Here is a 17,303-nt window from a genome sequence, read left to right as displayed (position 1 = left end):
GAGGGGGCCCCGAACTGGGAGACGGCGCCTGGGACATCTGTGCATCCTGATGCAGCACTCGGCTCCCCACACCCGTCCTCCTCCTGGCTTTCCCCTGGTGGGAAAGGAAGCACGAGGCTCACACGCTTTCACCTCCCAGTGGGGAGCTCTGGGGGTGGGGAGAGCACCCACTTTTTGAACTTAGTTTACCCCCCACACCTTGGCTTTAATTGGGTGTTTAAACACCTCATAGGTCAAGCTCTGTGCCCCACCCTCGCCCCATTATAAAGCCTGAACCCGACCAGATCGGAGTAAAGATGCCCTTTGTCACGTGACCGGACGCCCGTCCAGTATTTCTGCTCAGAGAACCTGTGCTCACGTCGGCCAACAGGACCCGCGAGGCGCGTTTCAAATGCAAGTACACAAAGCTTGCGTGTGCTGCTCAACCCCTGCTCTCTCTGCTACGACTTCGGTGTGGCTGATGCATCTGGGTCTGTGGGGGTCAGACCTCCCCTGGGCTCGAGGATCACGCCCCCACCCAGCCGTTCAGCGCGGGGAGGGCTGGGCACTCCCACCAGGACAAACACTGTGGCTGGAAGCTGCTCCTTGTCCTGACGTCGCTCATCGACGGGGCGATCACGAAGGAATGGGCTCCGCTCACCGGAGTGCCAAGTGGGGGATGCACCCCCGAGGGCGAGCGCCGTGGCTGCCCTTCGGGAAGCAGCAGCAGCCAACTGCGCTTACGGCGCCGTCTCCCGGACAAACATCACTGAGTCCTTCCAAACCAGACGTGGCCCAGAACACGAGCAGCAGGAACGAGATTGGCAGCGGACGCCAGGGCTGTTCGTTGCAAAAAAAAGCAAAGTGGCAAATGACTTTTCCGACTGGCGTCGCTACGGTTGATGCAGCCCGGACCAGAGAGGCCTGTCAGTGTTTACGTAACCGGAAAGAAAGGTGGGTGGGTTTGCTTTGAAGGATTTTATTTACTTGACAGCACAAGCAGGGGGAGGGGCAGGGCCGGGAGAGGGAGAAGCAGGCTCCCTGTGGGGGACCGGACACAGGGCTCAATCCCCGCACCCTGAGATCATGATCTGAGCCAAAGGCAGATGCTTAGTGGAATGAGCCACCCAGGTGCCCCAGAAAGGTAGGTTTTTAATCAGTTTCACATTAAATATTCTCACATCACGTACATCACACCTGGAGCCGGTACTCCGGGAAAGGCAACTGTACCCCACAGCCCGATGGCCGCGGTCAGCCCAGGAGCCAGCACCCCATGGCCTTCACGCTCCCCCTCCCAACCCCGCTTAATCTTTACTTCAAAAAAGGAAACTAGTTTGGTCACACCCAGCACCTTGGTAGTGGGGAGCTCTGACCCCGTATGACCCCGTATCTAACCTCCCCTGGGTTCCGCGCCGTAGCCGCTGGGCCTGCCGTTGCTCTATACACAGAGAAGGCGGCTCAGAGGCTCCGGTGCCAGGGGACCCGCCCGCCGCGGCCGCAGGATGCCAGCCTCGGTCGCTCGCGGGAATCTTTCACTTAATAGGCGATACTGAAGTCACGATTAGACAAATTGTCAATTATAAATATGCATGTGCTACGTAGCATACGCAGATTGCGTAATTACATATTCTATTTAAGCTTCACAGAATGACCAAGCATCCCGGGAGCTGAATGTGAGCGTGTTCTCCCGTTGGAGACGTGTCCCTTTTCTAAAATCGATCCGCGGACAGATCTGTACCATTGATGACCCAACAACAGGGGGAAGTTCAAGTATTCTTTATTCAAAGTTGAAAAATGTACCATACTGCATTATTGCAAAAATTCACTGGTACAAAACACTTTGCAGCTGGTGAGAAGGCAATAAAAAGTGGATTTTTAAACTCATTACTATAAATTATTCTTACAGTACTTTGCAAATTCAGAATTTCAAACTGCATTTTATTTTTCTAAATTGCCCACAGTACTCGAGGTTCCTGAAGCTAAGGCAGCTGTTCCAGAAAGGAGGAGGGGGAGGAGGAGGTAGCAGACGTCAAGGGATTTCCATCTCTCTTTCGATGCCCACGTACTTCAGGGCATCAGCCTGGCTGTATCTGAAACAGCAGGAAAAAGGAATGAGCGAGCATCCAGCACGGGGAGACCCACACAACCAAGCCGCTCCACTCAGCGTGTGCGTGAAAACGTCTACGAAGGCCCGCGTGCGGACAGGCCCAGCCGTGGGCGCTGCCTACAGCGGTGGCACGACTTCTACCGCAGGGGAGACGTGCCCACACCTGTCCGCACAGCCCCTCCCGTGCTTTCTCCCCGGCCTGCCCGAGACGGCCCGGGAGGGGGGGGCGTGCATCATGGTGGGAGGGCAGGAGACAGTACGGTCGGGCCAGGAAACAGCCCCAGCCTCCAAGTGAAGAACCAGAACCTGGCAAACAGGAGGCCCGAGGTGCCCCAAGGGAGCCTTGGCTGCTGCTGCGCACACACAAAGCGGGGGGGGGGGGTCCTGGGCTCCCGTCAGGTATGGTATATCCAGGTCGCCCTCGCCCCTGCAGCACATCCCCAAGAATAAGGCCACAACGCGTGGCTTGTTCCAGACAACTGTGCTCAAAAGCGAAGCTTCTAAATGGGACAAATACTCGGACATGGGATTTTATGCAGCTAAAAAGTCCTCTGTTGCAATTTAAATCTATGCTGTTGACCTCAAAGAGCTGGACTACGCTGCCACCCAGACAGCTGGCGCGACTTCCCCCACAAGGACCCAGGCGGTGACCAGGGAGGATAATGCGCCAACGTGCCTTAACCGTCAGTACTACATACGAACAATGTAGTAAGTTCTTCGGCTAAGAGTAAGGAGCCTCTAAATACAGCAGCGTCAGAAACGACCTCCAGTAAGAGCGTCCCGCACACCCTATGGGAATACAGCGTGATCACACGGACTTGAAAATGCACCTGCGGGCGGCCCCCAGCCCCTCCCAGAGGGGTGAAGAACGGGGCCCTCCACGTCCCTGTGGCGTACAGGCACGCCTGTTTATTGCGTTTTGCAAATACTTTCTAAGCACTGAAGGTTTGTGGCAACCCTGCATCGAGCACACCTGCCAGTGCCATTTCCAACGGCATTTGCTCACTTCATGCCGGTCATTGTGGTCCTTCATTCTTACAGAATTTCAGACTTCATCATTAGGTGATCTTGGATGTTACTACTGTGATTGTTTTGGGGCGCCACGAACTGCACCCTCCTGAGATTCATGTGCCCTGACTGCTGCACCGACCGGCTGTTCCCCCATCTGTCCCCCTCATCCCTGAGACAACAATATTGAAGTAAGGCCGGTTAATAACCGTACAGGGGCCTCTATGTGTTCAAGTGAAAACAGACCCGTGACCGACTGATTTGAGAGAGTGAGGAGGGGAGGGGCAGAGGGAGAGAGACTCTCAAGCAGGATCCCACTGTGCAGAGCCTGATGCGGGGCTCCATCTCACGACCCTGAGATCACGACCGGAGCCGAAATGAACGGTCTGACGTTTAACGGGCTGAGCCACCCAGGCCCCCATGTCTCTGCACACCAGCAGCAAGGCCCAGAGCTTCATCATTTCTAGTTTCTGATTTAAAGGGAAAGCGGCAGCGGTTCCCACAGGAGAACACAGCAGGCACAGTTCCCTCAGGCCAAAGCCTAATCCAGAACTAGGCCGACTCCCTTCAGTTCTAGGACGGCTGAGAGGGGAGGAGGCTGCGGAAGGAAAGTGAGGCTGGGAGGCTGGTTCGGGAGGTTTGAGGGAAGCAGCCACCTCCACGACCCAGAAGTGCAACATGAAGCAGCAGGTTTTCCAGAAGACCTAGCTACGATAACCGATGAGGGTGCTGCACCGAACAACACATTTTCAGTGTAGACGAAACTGCTTCTACCAAAGAAGCTGTCAGCTAGGACTTTCAGCCAGAGAGGAAAGGTCAGTGCCCGGCTGACCCTCTTGTGAGGGGCTGGTGCAGCTGGTGACGAGGCTGAAGCTGGTACTCGGTGACCATCCTGAAAATCTCCGCGTCCTTAGGGATGACGCTAAGTCTACTGTGCCTGTGTTCTCCAAATGGAGCAACGAAGAAACAGCGAGACAACAGGACGAGGAGTGGAGCCCAGAGAGGGACTGAACGGCTGCGAGCGAGCTCAGCACCAAACGTGAACAGACGAGCAGGTGCTTCTCAGGGACCAGCCAAGAAAATGGTTTCCCAAGTTGGCCTCCTCCTGGTGGACACGCGGTCAAGACGGTTGAAACTACAACCGAGGACTGGGAACACGACAGCGGCTTAGCTGGTGGACCCGGCCGGGCCCGAGGACACAGTTCTGAAGGCGGCTCTCCGGGGGGTACCGTGCACCGAGCTGCACCGCCGGCTGCAGGGAACCGCTCGTGCTGGAAGAGCCACTAATGCGGCAAACTGCACGGCAGCACCAGTCCATCCGCCAGCAGAAAGATGACAGTTCCTTTACCGCAGTGGTCGGGACCCGAACCCACAATATCTGAGGTACTCCTGTATCTCAAATACACCCATTACCTGTGTAGCCTAACTACCCAGCCACGCCCCGACAACCAAAAATAAATTCCTCTAAAAAGAGATCTGACAAAGAGCAAGAAGACAGCCTTTGTCCACAGCCCAGAGTCCAGGAAGATGAAGCCCTCAGGTCACACAGAAATATGCTGTTACCAACCTGTAATCAAAAAACAGCTCTTCACCGGTCTGGATGGCTCTCTTAGCAAAAATCCCTATCCTGTGATCGCCGTTAACCATCATAACTGGAGAGAGAGACACAGCATCCGTGAGTTGGATGAAGACAGGCCACGGGGAAGGCCTGACTCGCGCACAAAGTCCACGTCAGTCCCAGGCTGCTCCAGTCCCCCCTCCCTGGTCTGCAAGCGGTTCTGTTGGGGATTCGGACTCCGTCGGCACCTACCTTTTGCATAGCAGTTTGGATTTACTGAGTGATTTGCAAAACGAATTTTGTTACCCTTGCGGGTTGCATCCACCACAAAATCTAAAAAGAAGAAAAAGTAAGTATAGTCCAGTGAATAGGTTCAGTCCTGGGTCTGTAAACACAAAGTTCTGACAATTCTGGAGACACCCCAGCCCTAGTTTCTTCAGGGCTTGCCTTTATCAAGCACAGGGTGTGCATTCTTAATTTCAAGAATAAGCATCTCACATTTAAAATACCTTTTTCATTGCACTCTCTGTGGAACATGTTCACAGAGACCTCATGCGACTGTCCCCGCCCCAAGTTAACCTGATGTTGGGAGTGAATCCCCACCCCCAGCAGCGACACCTACTGCGGCCTCACCAACCTGAGATCATCATCTAGAAACCAGCTTCCTATTCCCCCCAGGCCTCTGACAACAGGCAGGGGAGCCCCAGAGAAGCTGCACATCTGGGGGCTCGAGCCCTCCCTCCCCAGGTCAGACGGAGCACTAAGGACGCAGGGGCCCAGGTGGTCATGGGGACACCGCAGGGAGGCGGCAGCAGCACAGCCGCAAGCTCAGGCCCCAGCAGCAGATGGCTCGGAACCATCTGGCCCAGCCTGGCTGGCTTGCTTGCCAACAAACGGCCCAGTTCCACACCTGTGCCAGGGAGTCAGGGATCCCAGGAGCTCATAAGGAGAAGGGGCTCCTCGATGCGTCCCGGGGGCCCCCAAGTCAAACGTACCATTGTTCAAGTTGAAGAGGAAGCTGCACATGTATTTGTCGTAGACTTTCCCTCTTCTGTCTGCTTCATCTTGAGAAATAATCTAAAAAGATAGAGGACAAGACCTGGATCGGGTGATCAGGACAACCTCAGGCCCCCATGAGGAACCCCAACGAATGGTCCCTACGGCTGGCGTTGCTCCCCCATTCGGCCCACATGCTGTGTCACAGGACCAGGGTCTTTTAAGGACTTCGTTCTCACAGAGAAAGGAATCGTGCTGGCAGAAAGTGATTAGTAACAAGTCTCTACTGAAGAGAAAAGACAAACTGGGTGGCTTAATTCCAAAATGAAGCCAGCCTGATGGCCGTTCCCTAACTCTACGACTGAAAGCCACAGGATGAAGGACACCGTGGTCTCTAGATCCTTATCCACCAGGCTGTGGACTGAGCAGGGCGCACTGCACAGCACAGCTCTTGTGGCCACGACCGAAGCGCTCGTTTACCAAGCGAGCCACAGCTACCAGCAGGAGTTAAGTCCAAGCTGAAAAGGCATTTTTTAAATTGATTCACTTCTCATCAGACCCAGCAGACCGGTCCAACGCAATCAATCCAAAACAAAGGAAGTCACTACACACGACAGCCCCGAACCCATGTGGTCCGTATGCGCGGCGCCGCCCGGGGCTGGGTCCCCCTGCCCTACCTCTCCACAGTACTCCGAGATGAATTCATTTTTCTGCACGGGGTCTTTGATGAAAATCCCCCAGCCTGCCACGTCAGACGGTGCCAGCAGCAAGTGCTAGAGAAGGAAACGCACACAATCGCATCATCGAAGGAGAGCAAAGACGGGAGAGTCAGCTACATGACGGCCCAGGGCCGTCCTCAGCCCGGTCCCAAAGTCACACGACCCGCTGCCGCCAGCAGGAGAGCTCCGAGCTCGCTGCACCAGGGCCCAGCGTCCCAGGTACGGGACAACAGTGGTTTCTTTTGTAAGTAAAGCGCTCTCTGCTCGTACTGTTGAGCCGGTGAGACCCGTGGTTAAAGGGTGCTATTTTCTGTCTCAGGAGTTCTACAAGACGCCTACAGGAGGCACATCAACGCCAACAGTTTCTGAACAAACTGAGAGGACCTGACAAGTGTGTGTGTGGGGGGGGGGGGGGGGGATGAGAGTCTCAGGACTGAGCAGGTGTGCCCTGGGGACTGTACCGCACATTACTGAGACGGGATGACTAACAACCTAGGGATGCCCGGGGGGCTCTGTGGTTGAGCATCTGCCTTCGGCTCAGGTCTGATCCCAGGGTCCTGGGATAGAGTCCCATGGGGAGCCCACTTCTCCCTCTGCCTGTATCTCTGCCTCTCTGTCTCTCATGAATAAACAAAATCTTTAAAAAAAAAAAAAAGATCTGGACTCTTAAAACCACTGAGCCCCTGAGACCATCACAGCAAAAACAAAGATGCTGCCACGAACAGAACTGCTGGTGGAAGGGCACTATGGGCCGCAGTGTGACCCCAGCCACATCTTGGGCGCCTCAAGAACCTAAGATGTGCACATCACCCATGTGTCCGGTGTCCCCCACGCACACCCCACACTCATGGGCGGCACAGGTCGTGGCTGTCAGCAGCAGGGGCCCGGGGCCACAACACCTGGATCGGAGCTACTGCTCCTTTCTTTACCTAAAAGGAGGTTTGTGGTTATTCCCAACTCCCAGAGGTACGAGGACTAGTAAACTGACACGCGCGCACTTAGGACGGGGCCTGCCATACATTCCCTGACCGTTGCTCTGACGGCTGACGTTTATCAACCGAAGCAGCAGCCCTGGGGCCACCCTAAAATAAGGTAGGGGACTTCCCCAGCAGGGGCCGGCAGTCTCTTCTGCTCAGTAAGAAACTTCCCAGGAGCTACGGTTACGAGCACCTGCCTGCAGCTCGCAGGCGCCGGTTCCAGAATCCCCGCTGCACCGTGTTCAAGGTCATTAGAGCAACGGGAAGGAAGTTCGCAGGAACAGAGGGTCCCGTAGGAGATACTCCTCCCTCTCTCTGCACGAAAGGGGCCCCTTGAATATTGTGTGGTGATAAGACGGGGTCTGTTCTGACGCGCCCGGACTTCCGTGAACTAGAAAACTCCCCCACCGGGTCTGATGCATCCAGGGCTGCGTGTCACAATGTCCTGCGCCTCGCCTCACGCGGAGAAGGGACGAATGCCTAAGGGTGTGCCCCCTGCCCCGCCCCCAGCCAGTGGGGCCGCCCGTACCTTCTTGGAGCCGCGCTGGATGCTGCAGTTCTTGCAGGACACGTTCTTGCTGTCCCAGTGGTCGGCGGCACCGCACGTGAGGCACAGGTCGGGGTCGCACTCGCGCACGGCCAGGTAGCACGGGCACTGCTTCGTGTTGCACTGCGCTTTGCAGCGGCACCCGGGAAAGCGGTTTTGACCTTCAGGGACAGGGTGGTCGTGAGGCGGGAACCTCGTGGATCCCACCGCGCACAGCCCTGTGCAGCCCCGAGTCATGTGAGCCTCAACACTGGGTCACCCCAGCCCCCCTGCACCCCCCCAGCCTCGGACCAAGGAAACTGAAGGCACAGGAGGTGTGCCCGGTCACCCCGAGCTCTCCATCCGGATCTGTTGGGCAGCACGTGTCCTGAAAGCCCTCTGGGTTATACGACAGGTGTGAAGGCAGGGTTTGGCTTGGACTACGGGACAGTCACGGCTCTCGGCCATCCCAAGGGCGCAGAGCTCTAGACGCTTCCTCGGTATCCACGCAGCGGTGCCCTCAGTACCCGCTCATGGCACTACGCTCGCGCCCCACTGCGCTGACACTGTCTGGGGGCCAGAGGACCTGGGGGCCACCTCCAGATGCCCTCCACGTTCTGTGCCGACTCTACTATGACTTAACTTACGCGATCCGGTTCTGACCTGCCCACAGACCCGCGCCGGCCCCTAGCACACAACCCCTTAATGGGGCCCCATAAATCCCTGTGGGGTAAATGCATTTCCTAAAAAGGATACAACAAAGCAAGAGCTGCCATGGCCTTGTTTTGGCTTCCACAGGCTTTTGGTCAGCAATTTAAAACAGTAACTCACACAAGTCATCAAAACGAAATACTTACACTCTGAGCTACATTGACAAAACTTCTCACAAAAATTTTGTGCTATCACACAAGGGCACGAACTGTCACAAGGCTGCCGCGGATGGTCACAGGGTTGATAGTTGTAAACGTGGTTAGAGGAGCCGTCTGCGGAGGAGAGCAGCGGGGTCAACCCAGAGGCGAGGGAACACGACGCCCGCGAATCGGGCCTTCCCCGCCCCCCGCGGGCTGCGGCACGTCCTCCACACACTGTTTGTTCCGAGGGACTGGAGACGCCTCCTCCCACCCCCCGGTGCCGGGCGAGGCCAGAGCACTGTCAGCCCGGCCCCCAGGCACTTCCGTGGCCACTGGCCAGCCCGCGCCACCCACCCGCAAGTCACTCCGCAGACAGCCTCCCTTTAAACGTCCCGGTACCGAAGTCAGTTACATCAGAACATCCCGAACGCTAAGCCAGTTACTGTCCTTAAACAAACGAGCGGGCATTTTTAAGCGGATTATGAACGGGAGGATGCTAACCCTTTTTCAGCTGTATCTTTCTGCAGTGTGCGGCCCACAACCTGCAAGACACAAAACAGAAGCCATCCTTGTGACGGCACAAACCCAACAGAAGCTGCCTGCAGAGTCAGTGCGTGCCCTGAACGTAACCGCACTTTGGTTCCAGGACAGCCGGCCCCCCGCCGCCGCGTTGGGGCCACAGACCCCTCCCACCACCCAAAATCTGCAAATAACTTTTGACTCCCCCAAACTTACCTACTGCTAGCCTGTGGCCCATAAGCCTTACTGATGACTGGTTAGGACGGATTTGCTACGTCCTACGTATTCTATACTGTGTTCTTACGATAAAGTAAGCCAGAGAAGAAACTTGAGAAAATCCTGAGAAAATACATTTGCGGTACCAGAAACCCCATTTAAGTGGCCCCGTGTTGGAGGCTCAGCTGCGACCACGAGGAGGACTCACCCCGACCTGGGCTCCCGGGGATGGGAGGAGCCTGCAATAGTACCGTTTCTCTAATTCAGGCATCTTTAACCATGACAGGGCTGTACGGTCAAAATTCAACCAAGAAACTCAGCCGGACCTGCCACAGCTAAGTTCTCCCGGTTCTAAATTAGCCACCTCCCGAAAGACAGGGGACATGAGCGGGTGCACAGCTGCAGAGTGCAGTCCTGTACCCCCTAGTCGCGGGTGTGGGGGGCAGGCGGCGCGGTGGGCAGCTCCTCACACAAACCCAAGCGGCCGCGCTCCCTCCTCCCTCAACGCCCCCGCTTCCAGGGGCGTCAGCGGGGCACCTGTCAAGAACAGACGCCCGGGTGGCCCAGTGGTTGAGCATCTCCCTTTGGCTCAGGGCCTGATCCTGGAGTCCCGGGATCGAGTCCCACATCGAACTCCCCGCAGGGAGCCTGCTTGTCCCTCTGCCTGTGTCTGCCTCTCTCTCTGTGTCTCTTGTGAATAAATAAATCTTAAAAAAAAAAAAAAAAAAAAGTGACTCGCACAAAGAAAATTCAGGCTCCTGGGACTCCAAGCAGCTTGGTGCTCCCATCACCCTCAACACCGCACGCAGGACACGGGTTCGGTTCGTGCAAGTGGGGCCTGTGGTCAGCAGCCAGTGAAGAGGTTCCCTCAACTGAAGGGCAGCGCGGTGAGCGTCGCTGTCCCGACTCCCCGCACCCCAGGCCACTGCAGGCAGAGGAACAGACTGGCGAGCGTGTGCGGCCACATGACTCTGGCATCCACCCCAGAGCAGAAGCCGCCCACCCGGCCTTACCGGTGTTTCCTCTTCTTCTTCCTCGGGGGGGTGTCCACGTCCTCGGCCGGGGCTGGGGCAATGATACTCGATTCTTTGACGCGGAACTCATACACCTGACAAGAGGCGTGGTCACAGGGCTGTGAGCACTGGCGGCTCCGGCAAAGCGCCCCAGACCCGCCCCTGCTGGAAGCTTCTCTGGCCTCTCCGTGCTGCCAGGGGTGGGGGTGCTACCAGGGGCTAGGCCACTCTCAGCAGGCGCCCGAGGCTGACCTGACCCTACTGGGCTGCAGACTCACCCCGACATATCCATAGTCATTAGAATCATTTTCATTCAGGTCCCTCCCAGTGGAAAACACCAACTGACTTCTTTTTCGGGACATGAGCAGGAGCACAAGAGGAACCGAGAACGGTCTGTTTGGACAGTGACTGCTCATCCCCCATCTCAAGCTCTCAAACTGCTGTGTCAGACATCCTCACCTGCCGACAAGTCTTGGTCCCGATGAGCCTGGCAATGGCACAGAAATTGTCATAGTAGGTACCGATGAGCACCCGGAACATGGAGGCCTCGGCGCCGCTCCACTCCACGTTCTCGGGAGGCTCAATGTTTGGCTTCATCTTTATTGGCGTTTGACACCGAGAATTTGCTTCTGGAAAACCAAAGTGAAGCACTGGTCAAGAAAGGACGACTGGAGTTAATAAGTAAACCTCGGGGCTGTGCTGAAGAAAAGAGCAGAAGCGACTTGTGCTGAGAATAAACTCAGCCTGGAACCATCCGCAAGTCTCCCGTGGAGCTCAGGGCTGGTTCCCTTTGACACAACCTTCTAAGATGCTGAGGGGGCGCCTGGCTGGCTCACAGGCGGGCTCGTCAGGGCAGCACGTGACCCTGGATCTCGGGGTCGTGAATTCAAGCCTCACGCTGGGTGTAAAGCTTACTTAATACAGAAATTTTAAATCAAAATGAAAGCTGAGGAGTATCTCCTGTTGCTACTCAGGATGCGAGTTGTGGGCTGAATGGACATGGAAAACCCCAGCAGCAGGGGGATCCCTGGGTGGCGCAGCGGTTTAGCGCCTGCCTTTGGCCCAGGGCGGATCCTGGAGACCCGGGATCGAATCCCACGTCGGGCTCCCGGTGCATGGAGCCTGCTTCTCCCTCTGCCTGTGTCTCTGCCTCTCTCTCTCTCTCTCTCTCTCTCTCTGTGACTATCATAAATAAATAAAAGTTAAAAAAAAAAAGAAAGAAAAAGAAAAAAGAAAACCCCAGCAGCAAAACACTGGTCAGGAGTTCCCACGGGCTCTTCTAACCAAAACCACCCCCAGCACAGCCACAGGATTGACCGGAACGATGCCCTGTCTCAGAGAGACGGAGGACGACACGCCGCATCGCTGACCTGCCAGTAGCCGGGCAGGCGGTCTGCACAGGCCAGGCTGGGGTTGGGGTCGGAGTGCGGGGTCGGGGTGAGGGCAGAAGGCAGCTCCACAGCCCCGAGGGAGTTCTCTGGCCTCAGCCCTCTCCTCACAGGGAGCACTAACCCAGGGAGCCGAGTTCCGATCCCTCCCGCACCCGCAGCGGGTCTCACCCGAGGAGCTGGAGGTCTCGTCCTTCTTCTCCTCCTCCTCCTTATCGTTGTTCTCCCCGCCGGTCTCAGTCCCCGCTTCCCTGTCACTGTCCGTGTCCTTGGACTCCAGCACATTAATGGTGGGGGTGCTGGGCCGGCTGCTATTGTTGGGGAGCCGGCCTCTCCTGCGGCCGCCGGGCCGCTTGGGCGGGGTCTTGATGCGCTCGGCAGTGAGGGCAGCCGCAAACTCCTTTGCTCCCTCCTACAAAGTGAAAAATGGAGACATCAAGGTCAAGTTCTCAGACTCATTTTGCTGCATGAGAAAAAAAGGACTGCATAAAGCAAGTTAGTCAATAAATTTATCACATTATCCACTTTTACAAATCATCGTTTGCCTATCTCGATGCTCTTGGTTTTCTATCTGCTTTTGACAGTTTGGAACTTTCAGAAAGGTCAGTGTAGATTCTCTGCACTACGGGAGTATGACATCAGGCAAGATGACTCCATGTGAACTTGTGAGCCACACTAACTGATTACAAGTTAAAATGTAATAAAATATTTAAAAATATGTAAGCCTCTTTAAACATGAACTTTTATGAGAAGAATCATAGCTAATGTGCATCCAGAGTCAGACTCTCCTATTTTAGGTTTTCTTAAGATACCTCTCTCTGATAATATTGAAAGTACACAAGAAGAATACAGAACACAGAAGCATGCCAGACTTGTCGCTTCCTGTCTTACTGTTTATTCAAACATCCAATTTTTGCCCCGTGATGGATGCAGAGCCCCCAGAAGTCGTGAAAGGAGCTTGCAGAGGGAGGCTGTGAGCAGGACATTCTGCATCAGCACATCCGATAATCCAGTCTTACAGAGTATGAACAACAGCAAGATCGTGGATTATAGAGAGACCACAGAAACCTCTTAGACGAGCCAAATAAAATTCTGCCTTGTAGAGAGTATTATAAAATAGTGCTCAAGAATTCCAGGTTCAGTGGCAGGAGAAGGGAGAAGTTTGAGAGCAGCCAACAGTTTTACACTTCATTCTACAGAAACCAAATTGCTTAAAAATAGGGTACCTTCTGCAGGTGCCATTCAATGAATCTTCTGTCCAAAATCCAACAGGCAATATATACCCATTTAGTTCCTAGGTAGGAGTGGCTTGGTTCAAAGAGGGGAAAGGGTAAAAATAAGATAGTACCTGTAAAAAACAACTTTTCTACCTCCTATTCTCCTAAACCCTTACCTTTTCTCCATCATTTAAAAAAAAAAAAAAAATCTGTGGGACCTACTAGCTGACTCAAACTACCATAGGTCTAGATCTCGAGAGGGGCCAGGCTCTGAGGAAGGCTCAGGAAGTACTGCCTACAATTACCGAGCTTCTGGGGCCTGAGTGACTACCTGCGCTTCTCACTCTCACAGACTTGGTGGCAGGTGTAAGAGTCCTTGATCCTCAAGGCCCTGAAAGGTTGCGGAACAGACTAACACAGACAGACAAAGGATGCGGGATTAATGGAGGCCTGCAATGTGCAGTACACAGCAGCTAGGAAGGAGACCACCCGGGTGAGGATCTCTGCCTAGAGTATGGCCGAGGCACAGGAGCAACAGTGCCAACGCTGCCTTCATGGACCTCGCCACAGTTCACCACAAAACTCCTCAAATGCCCTCTGGATCACGCAGCACCCGAGCTTACCAAGTGCTGGTAACATTGTGGTCCACAAGGTTTGTTGTCTAGAGCTGTTTCTGTGTTCTTCCGCTTGTAAGTATTGGGTGTTGCATGAAATGCTGCAAAATAAACAGAAAACATCCATGTATAATTATATTTACTTTTTCACCTCCACAGTTTCAGTGGAAAAAGCCAATTAATACATTAGAAACTTGCCAATATATTGTTTCCATAACAGAACCTTCCTTCAAAGCTCTCACTGAATCATCTCCATGTTCTCCCTAGACTCAGTGGAACACTGCCACTCCCTCCCCACCAGCCCCTAACCAGGGAGGAAACAGTAAACTCTGGAATAATTAGTCATTGCCCATTTTTCTCCTTACAAGCATAACTGATGCACATAACTCTAAACTCTGATTACGAACATTAAAAGAAATCTTTTTAAACATTTATTTAGTCTTTAATATAGCCATAGAAACAACTGGTATATCCCCTCTACAAGGAAATCAGATTTCCTATTTTTACCAAAAGAATTCGGATATCTACAGTTTCTTGATTTCTAAAGAAAGGTTAGTAATCAGCTTGTCAAAATGGAGAAATAAAGGACAGCACTTGTTAAAAACTAGTTTTTAAAAGTAAAGAGGACAGGGTGCGCTTGGGCAGCTCAGTCTTAGCAGCTGACTCTTGATTTTGGCTCAGGTCATGATCTTGGAGTCATGGGATGGAGCCCGGCGTCAGGCTCCACGCTCAGCGGGGAGTCTGCTTCTCTCTGGCTCCCTCTCCTTCTCCCTCTCCCCCTCCACTTGCACAGTCTCTCTAAAATAAATCTGTAAAAATAAAGAGGACAAGGGCGCATCTGGCTGACTCAGTTGGAAGAGCATGCAGCTCTTGAACTCAGGGTCATGAGTTCATGGTGTGGAGACTAAATAAATAAACTTTTAAATAAATAAAGAGGATAGCCTCAGACTACTGAAATTCCATTTCTCCAGATCAGACACAATTCAAGAATCTAGTGAGAGCTTGCGGTCACTACCCTTCTCTAGGAAACACGTGGTCACATAAAACAGGTTCTAGAAAGAAAAGTCTCTGAAACTTAAAATCCCCAAATAATGTGGTAACAAAAAGATTCAAATTCTAGTACACGGGTGAACTAAGTGTGAATGCACAGAGGTGAGAACTTGCAGAAACCCTCGAGAAAGTCTGCTTCCAGCTACCAAGGCAAATACTAGAAATGCTCTGCTCAGAATTACACAAGATGAAAATATCTTAATTTAGATAAAAACAGGTGACATATTCACGAAACCATCTTAAAAACCTCTGCAGCAACACCCGGGTGGTTCAGTCGGTTAAGCACCTAACTTGTGATCTCAGCTCAGGTCCTGATCTGGTGAGTCATGGGCTCCGTGCTCAGTGCAGAGTCTATTTGAGATTCTCTCCCCCTGCCTCTGCCCCTCCTCCAACTCAAGCACATGCTCTCTCTCTCCCAGCCCCCAAAAAAATCTTAAACAAAAAAAAAAAAGTCTGTAACTTAAATGAGAAATACAGACTGAGGAGGGAAGGAAAAAAAAGACAAAGCTATGTCTCTGAAGTAGAAATTCAAGGTTCAAATTTTGTTTCAAGTATGTATTAGATTTCCCTGGAATGAGAGACTGATGCCGCGACTAATTTCACAATGGATTACGTTTCTGAACACGTGAGGACGTCTAAAATACAAAGTCTGAGCGCGGAAAAGGTTATGGTCACATCAGCAGCAAGGAATTCCATCAATCCAAAAAACAAGTTCGTTCTCAGCCAGTTAGCAACACATACTAAGTGATATCAATTTGGCAAAATTCATTTTTAGTGTGGATGTTCCCCTATCTATAGGCTGACATTCTCAATTTCACCTGATTCAGTGAATAATACAAAGGCACAGATGTATCTATAACGCACACAAACACAAGTGAGGACAGTAGCCCCTTGCTGGTCCTGAGCTGGGAAATACAGAAGAGCAAAGTAACAAAGTAACAGAAGACTCAACAAGCCAAGTTCTGGCTCTAAAGGAAGAATTAACACACTAATAATAATCAAAGATACTTTGATGATCACCAAAGGCAAAAATTTTTTAAAGTACTATTCTTAATTTCACATTGCATTTAGCTCAAGAAAGAGAACTATTTGCATTACTAGACTTTCTCAGCAGAATTTCAAACTTCAATTATTTAAGAAAACCAGGTATATGAAGAATTTCCTCTTCGAGAAATGTCTTGACTATTTGAGATTTTCAGAATACTTAATATTTTCACCATGAAATACTAATACTTCAAATAAGTTATGAAAATATTTTTAAGCTTAATGAGGGGAAAAATTATATTATCTGATCAAGAAAATTATTAAGAGAATTTAAGCAAGGTGCTTTTTAAAAAATTTTACAGAAAAGAGAACATGGAATGTTGATAGGTTTTGTTTTGTTCTATTTTAATTTCAAAAAGCAACATATAAAATCTTGATGAAAAATCTTATCTAAAAGGTTTTCAAGCAAAGGTAAAAAACCCTGTTATAATACACAGTTCCAGCCATTCCCTATCCCTGTGAGCAAACTGGCATAAATGGCTAAAAATATCAAGTAGACCCCCAGAATCTTTTAATGTTTCACCAAAATAATGATGCCTCAAGCACAGAACTGGAGAACCAGAGAATTACAGAGAACAAACCTCAGCAATCACCTAGTTCCAGTGGTGACTTTACAAAATAGGAAACAGGACTAAACAGAATCATTTGTGTAGGTAGTTAGCTGGCAGCAGGTGTGCCAAGGCTTGTCCCAAGGAGGAAGAGCCACCTCCCCTCTCTGTAATGCAACACTTCTCTTAAATACTACTTCAGCTCATTGTCATGTAATAAATGACAAAATTAATGAACACAGATCAATACAAAGTGTCAGTTTTATATATTAACTTCTGCTCAAAGTACTGATCCTGTTTGCTCAGATTAGAAATTGGTATTAAGGGCAGCCCCAGTGGCCCAGCGGTTTGGCGCCGCCTTCGGCCCAGGGCGTGATCCTAGAGACCTGGGATCGAGTCCCATGTCAGGCTCCCTGCATGGAGCCTGCTTCTCCCTCTGCCTGTGTCTCTCCCGTGAATAAATAAGTAAAATCTTTAAAAAGGGGGGGGGGGAGGTTGGTATTAATAATAATTCTTACTGAAGGGCGCCTGGGTGGCTCAGTTGGTTGAGTGTCCGACTCTTGGTTTTGGCTCTGGTCATGATCTCAGGGATGTGGGATTGAGTTTAGCAGGAAGCCTGCTTGAGAATTCTCTCCCCTGCCCCTCTCCCCACAAATGTGCATCCCTCATTCTCTTTCTCAAATAAACAAATCTTAAAGAAAAAAACTTCTTACTGAATATACTTATACTTGGAATCACATAAATTCTTGTGTATATCACACATTTCAGACTTCTAATGCTAAGTACCTTAGAGAAAGTGTCAATATTCAGAGCACAGAGTAGTAATAATAGGCAGTTGCTGCAGCTAACAGGAAACCTCCTGTGTTCAAAGCACACACTAAGAGGTTTATGCATTACCTCATTTAATCTCCACAAAATCCTCCAGGGATTAGGTGTTAACCCTCATCCCCATTTTACAGACAAGAAAAACAGA

The 17,303-nt window shown here is 51.9% G+C and overlaps 1 protein-coding gene across 4 annotated transcripts in view; it reads right to left on the bottom strand.

Moving 5' to 3' along the window:
• Positions 1-1,740: 1,740 nt before the first annotated feature.
• EZH2 (enhancer of zeste 2 polycomb repressive complex 2 subunit) overlaps positions 1,741-17,303 on the bottom strand; it is a 64,633-nt gene continuing 49,070 nt past the window's right edge. For all 4 annotated transcript variants that reach the window (XM_072762794.1, XM_072762790.1, XM_072762792.1 and 1 more), the window contains 12 exons: positions 13,698-13,789; positions 12,029-12,269; positions 10,929-11,098; positions 10,470-10,564; positions 9,223-9,263; positions 8,728-8,853; positions 7,874-8,052; positions 6,326-6,421; positions 5,648-5,729; positions 4,905-4,985; positions 4,662-4,746; positions 1,741-2,069 (listed from right to left, as the gene is read on the bottom strand). In XM_072762794.1, coding sequence (XP_072618895.1) covers positions 2,009-2,069; positions 4,662-4,746; positions 4,905-4,985; positions 5,648-5,729; positions 6,326-6,421; positions 7,874-8,052; positions 8,728-8,853; positions 9,223-9,263; positions 10,470-10,564; positions 10,929-11,098; positions 12,029-12,269; positions 13,698-13,789 — 1,349 coding nt within the window. In that variant the 3' untranslated portion in view covers positions 1,741-2,008. The remainder of the gene's footprint in view (positions 2,070-4,661; positions 4,747-4,904; positions 4,986-5,647; positions 5,730-6,325; positions 6,422-7,873; positions 8,053-8,727; positions 8,854-9,222; positions 9,264-10,469; positions 10,565-10,928; positions 11,099-12,028; positions 12,270-13,697; positions 13,790-17,303) is intronic.

Source organism: Vulpes vulpes, chromosome 7 (genome assembly GCF_048418805.1).
Source record: "Vulpes vulpes isolate BD-2025 chromosome 7, VulVul3, whole genome shotgun sequence".
NCBI classification, from domain to species: Eukaryota; Metazoa; Chordata; class Mammalia; order Carnivora; family Canidae; genus Vulpes; species Vulpes vulpes.
This window is presented reverse-complemented; position numbering and strand designations above follow the sequence as displayed.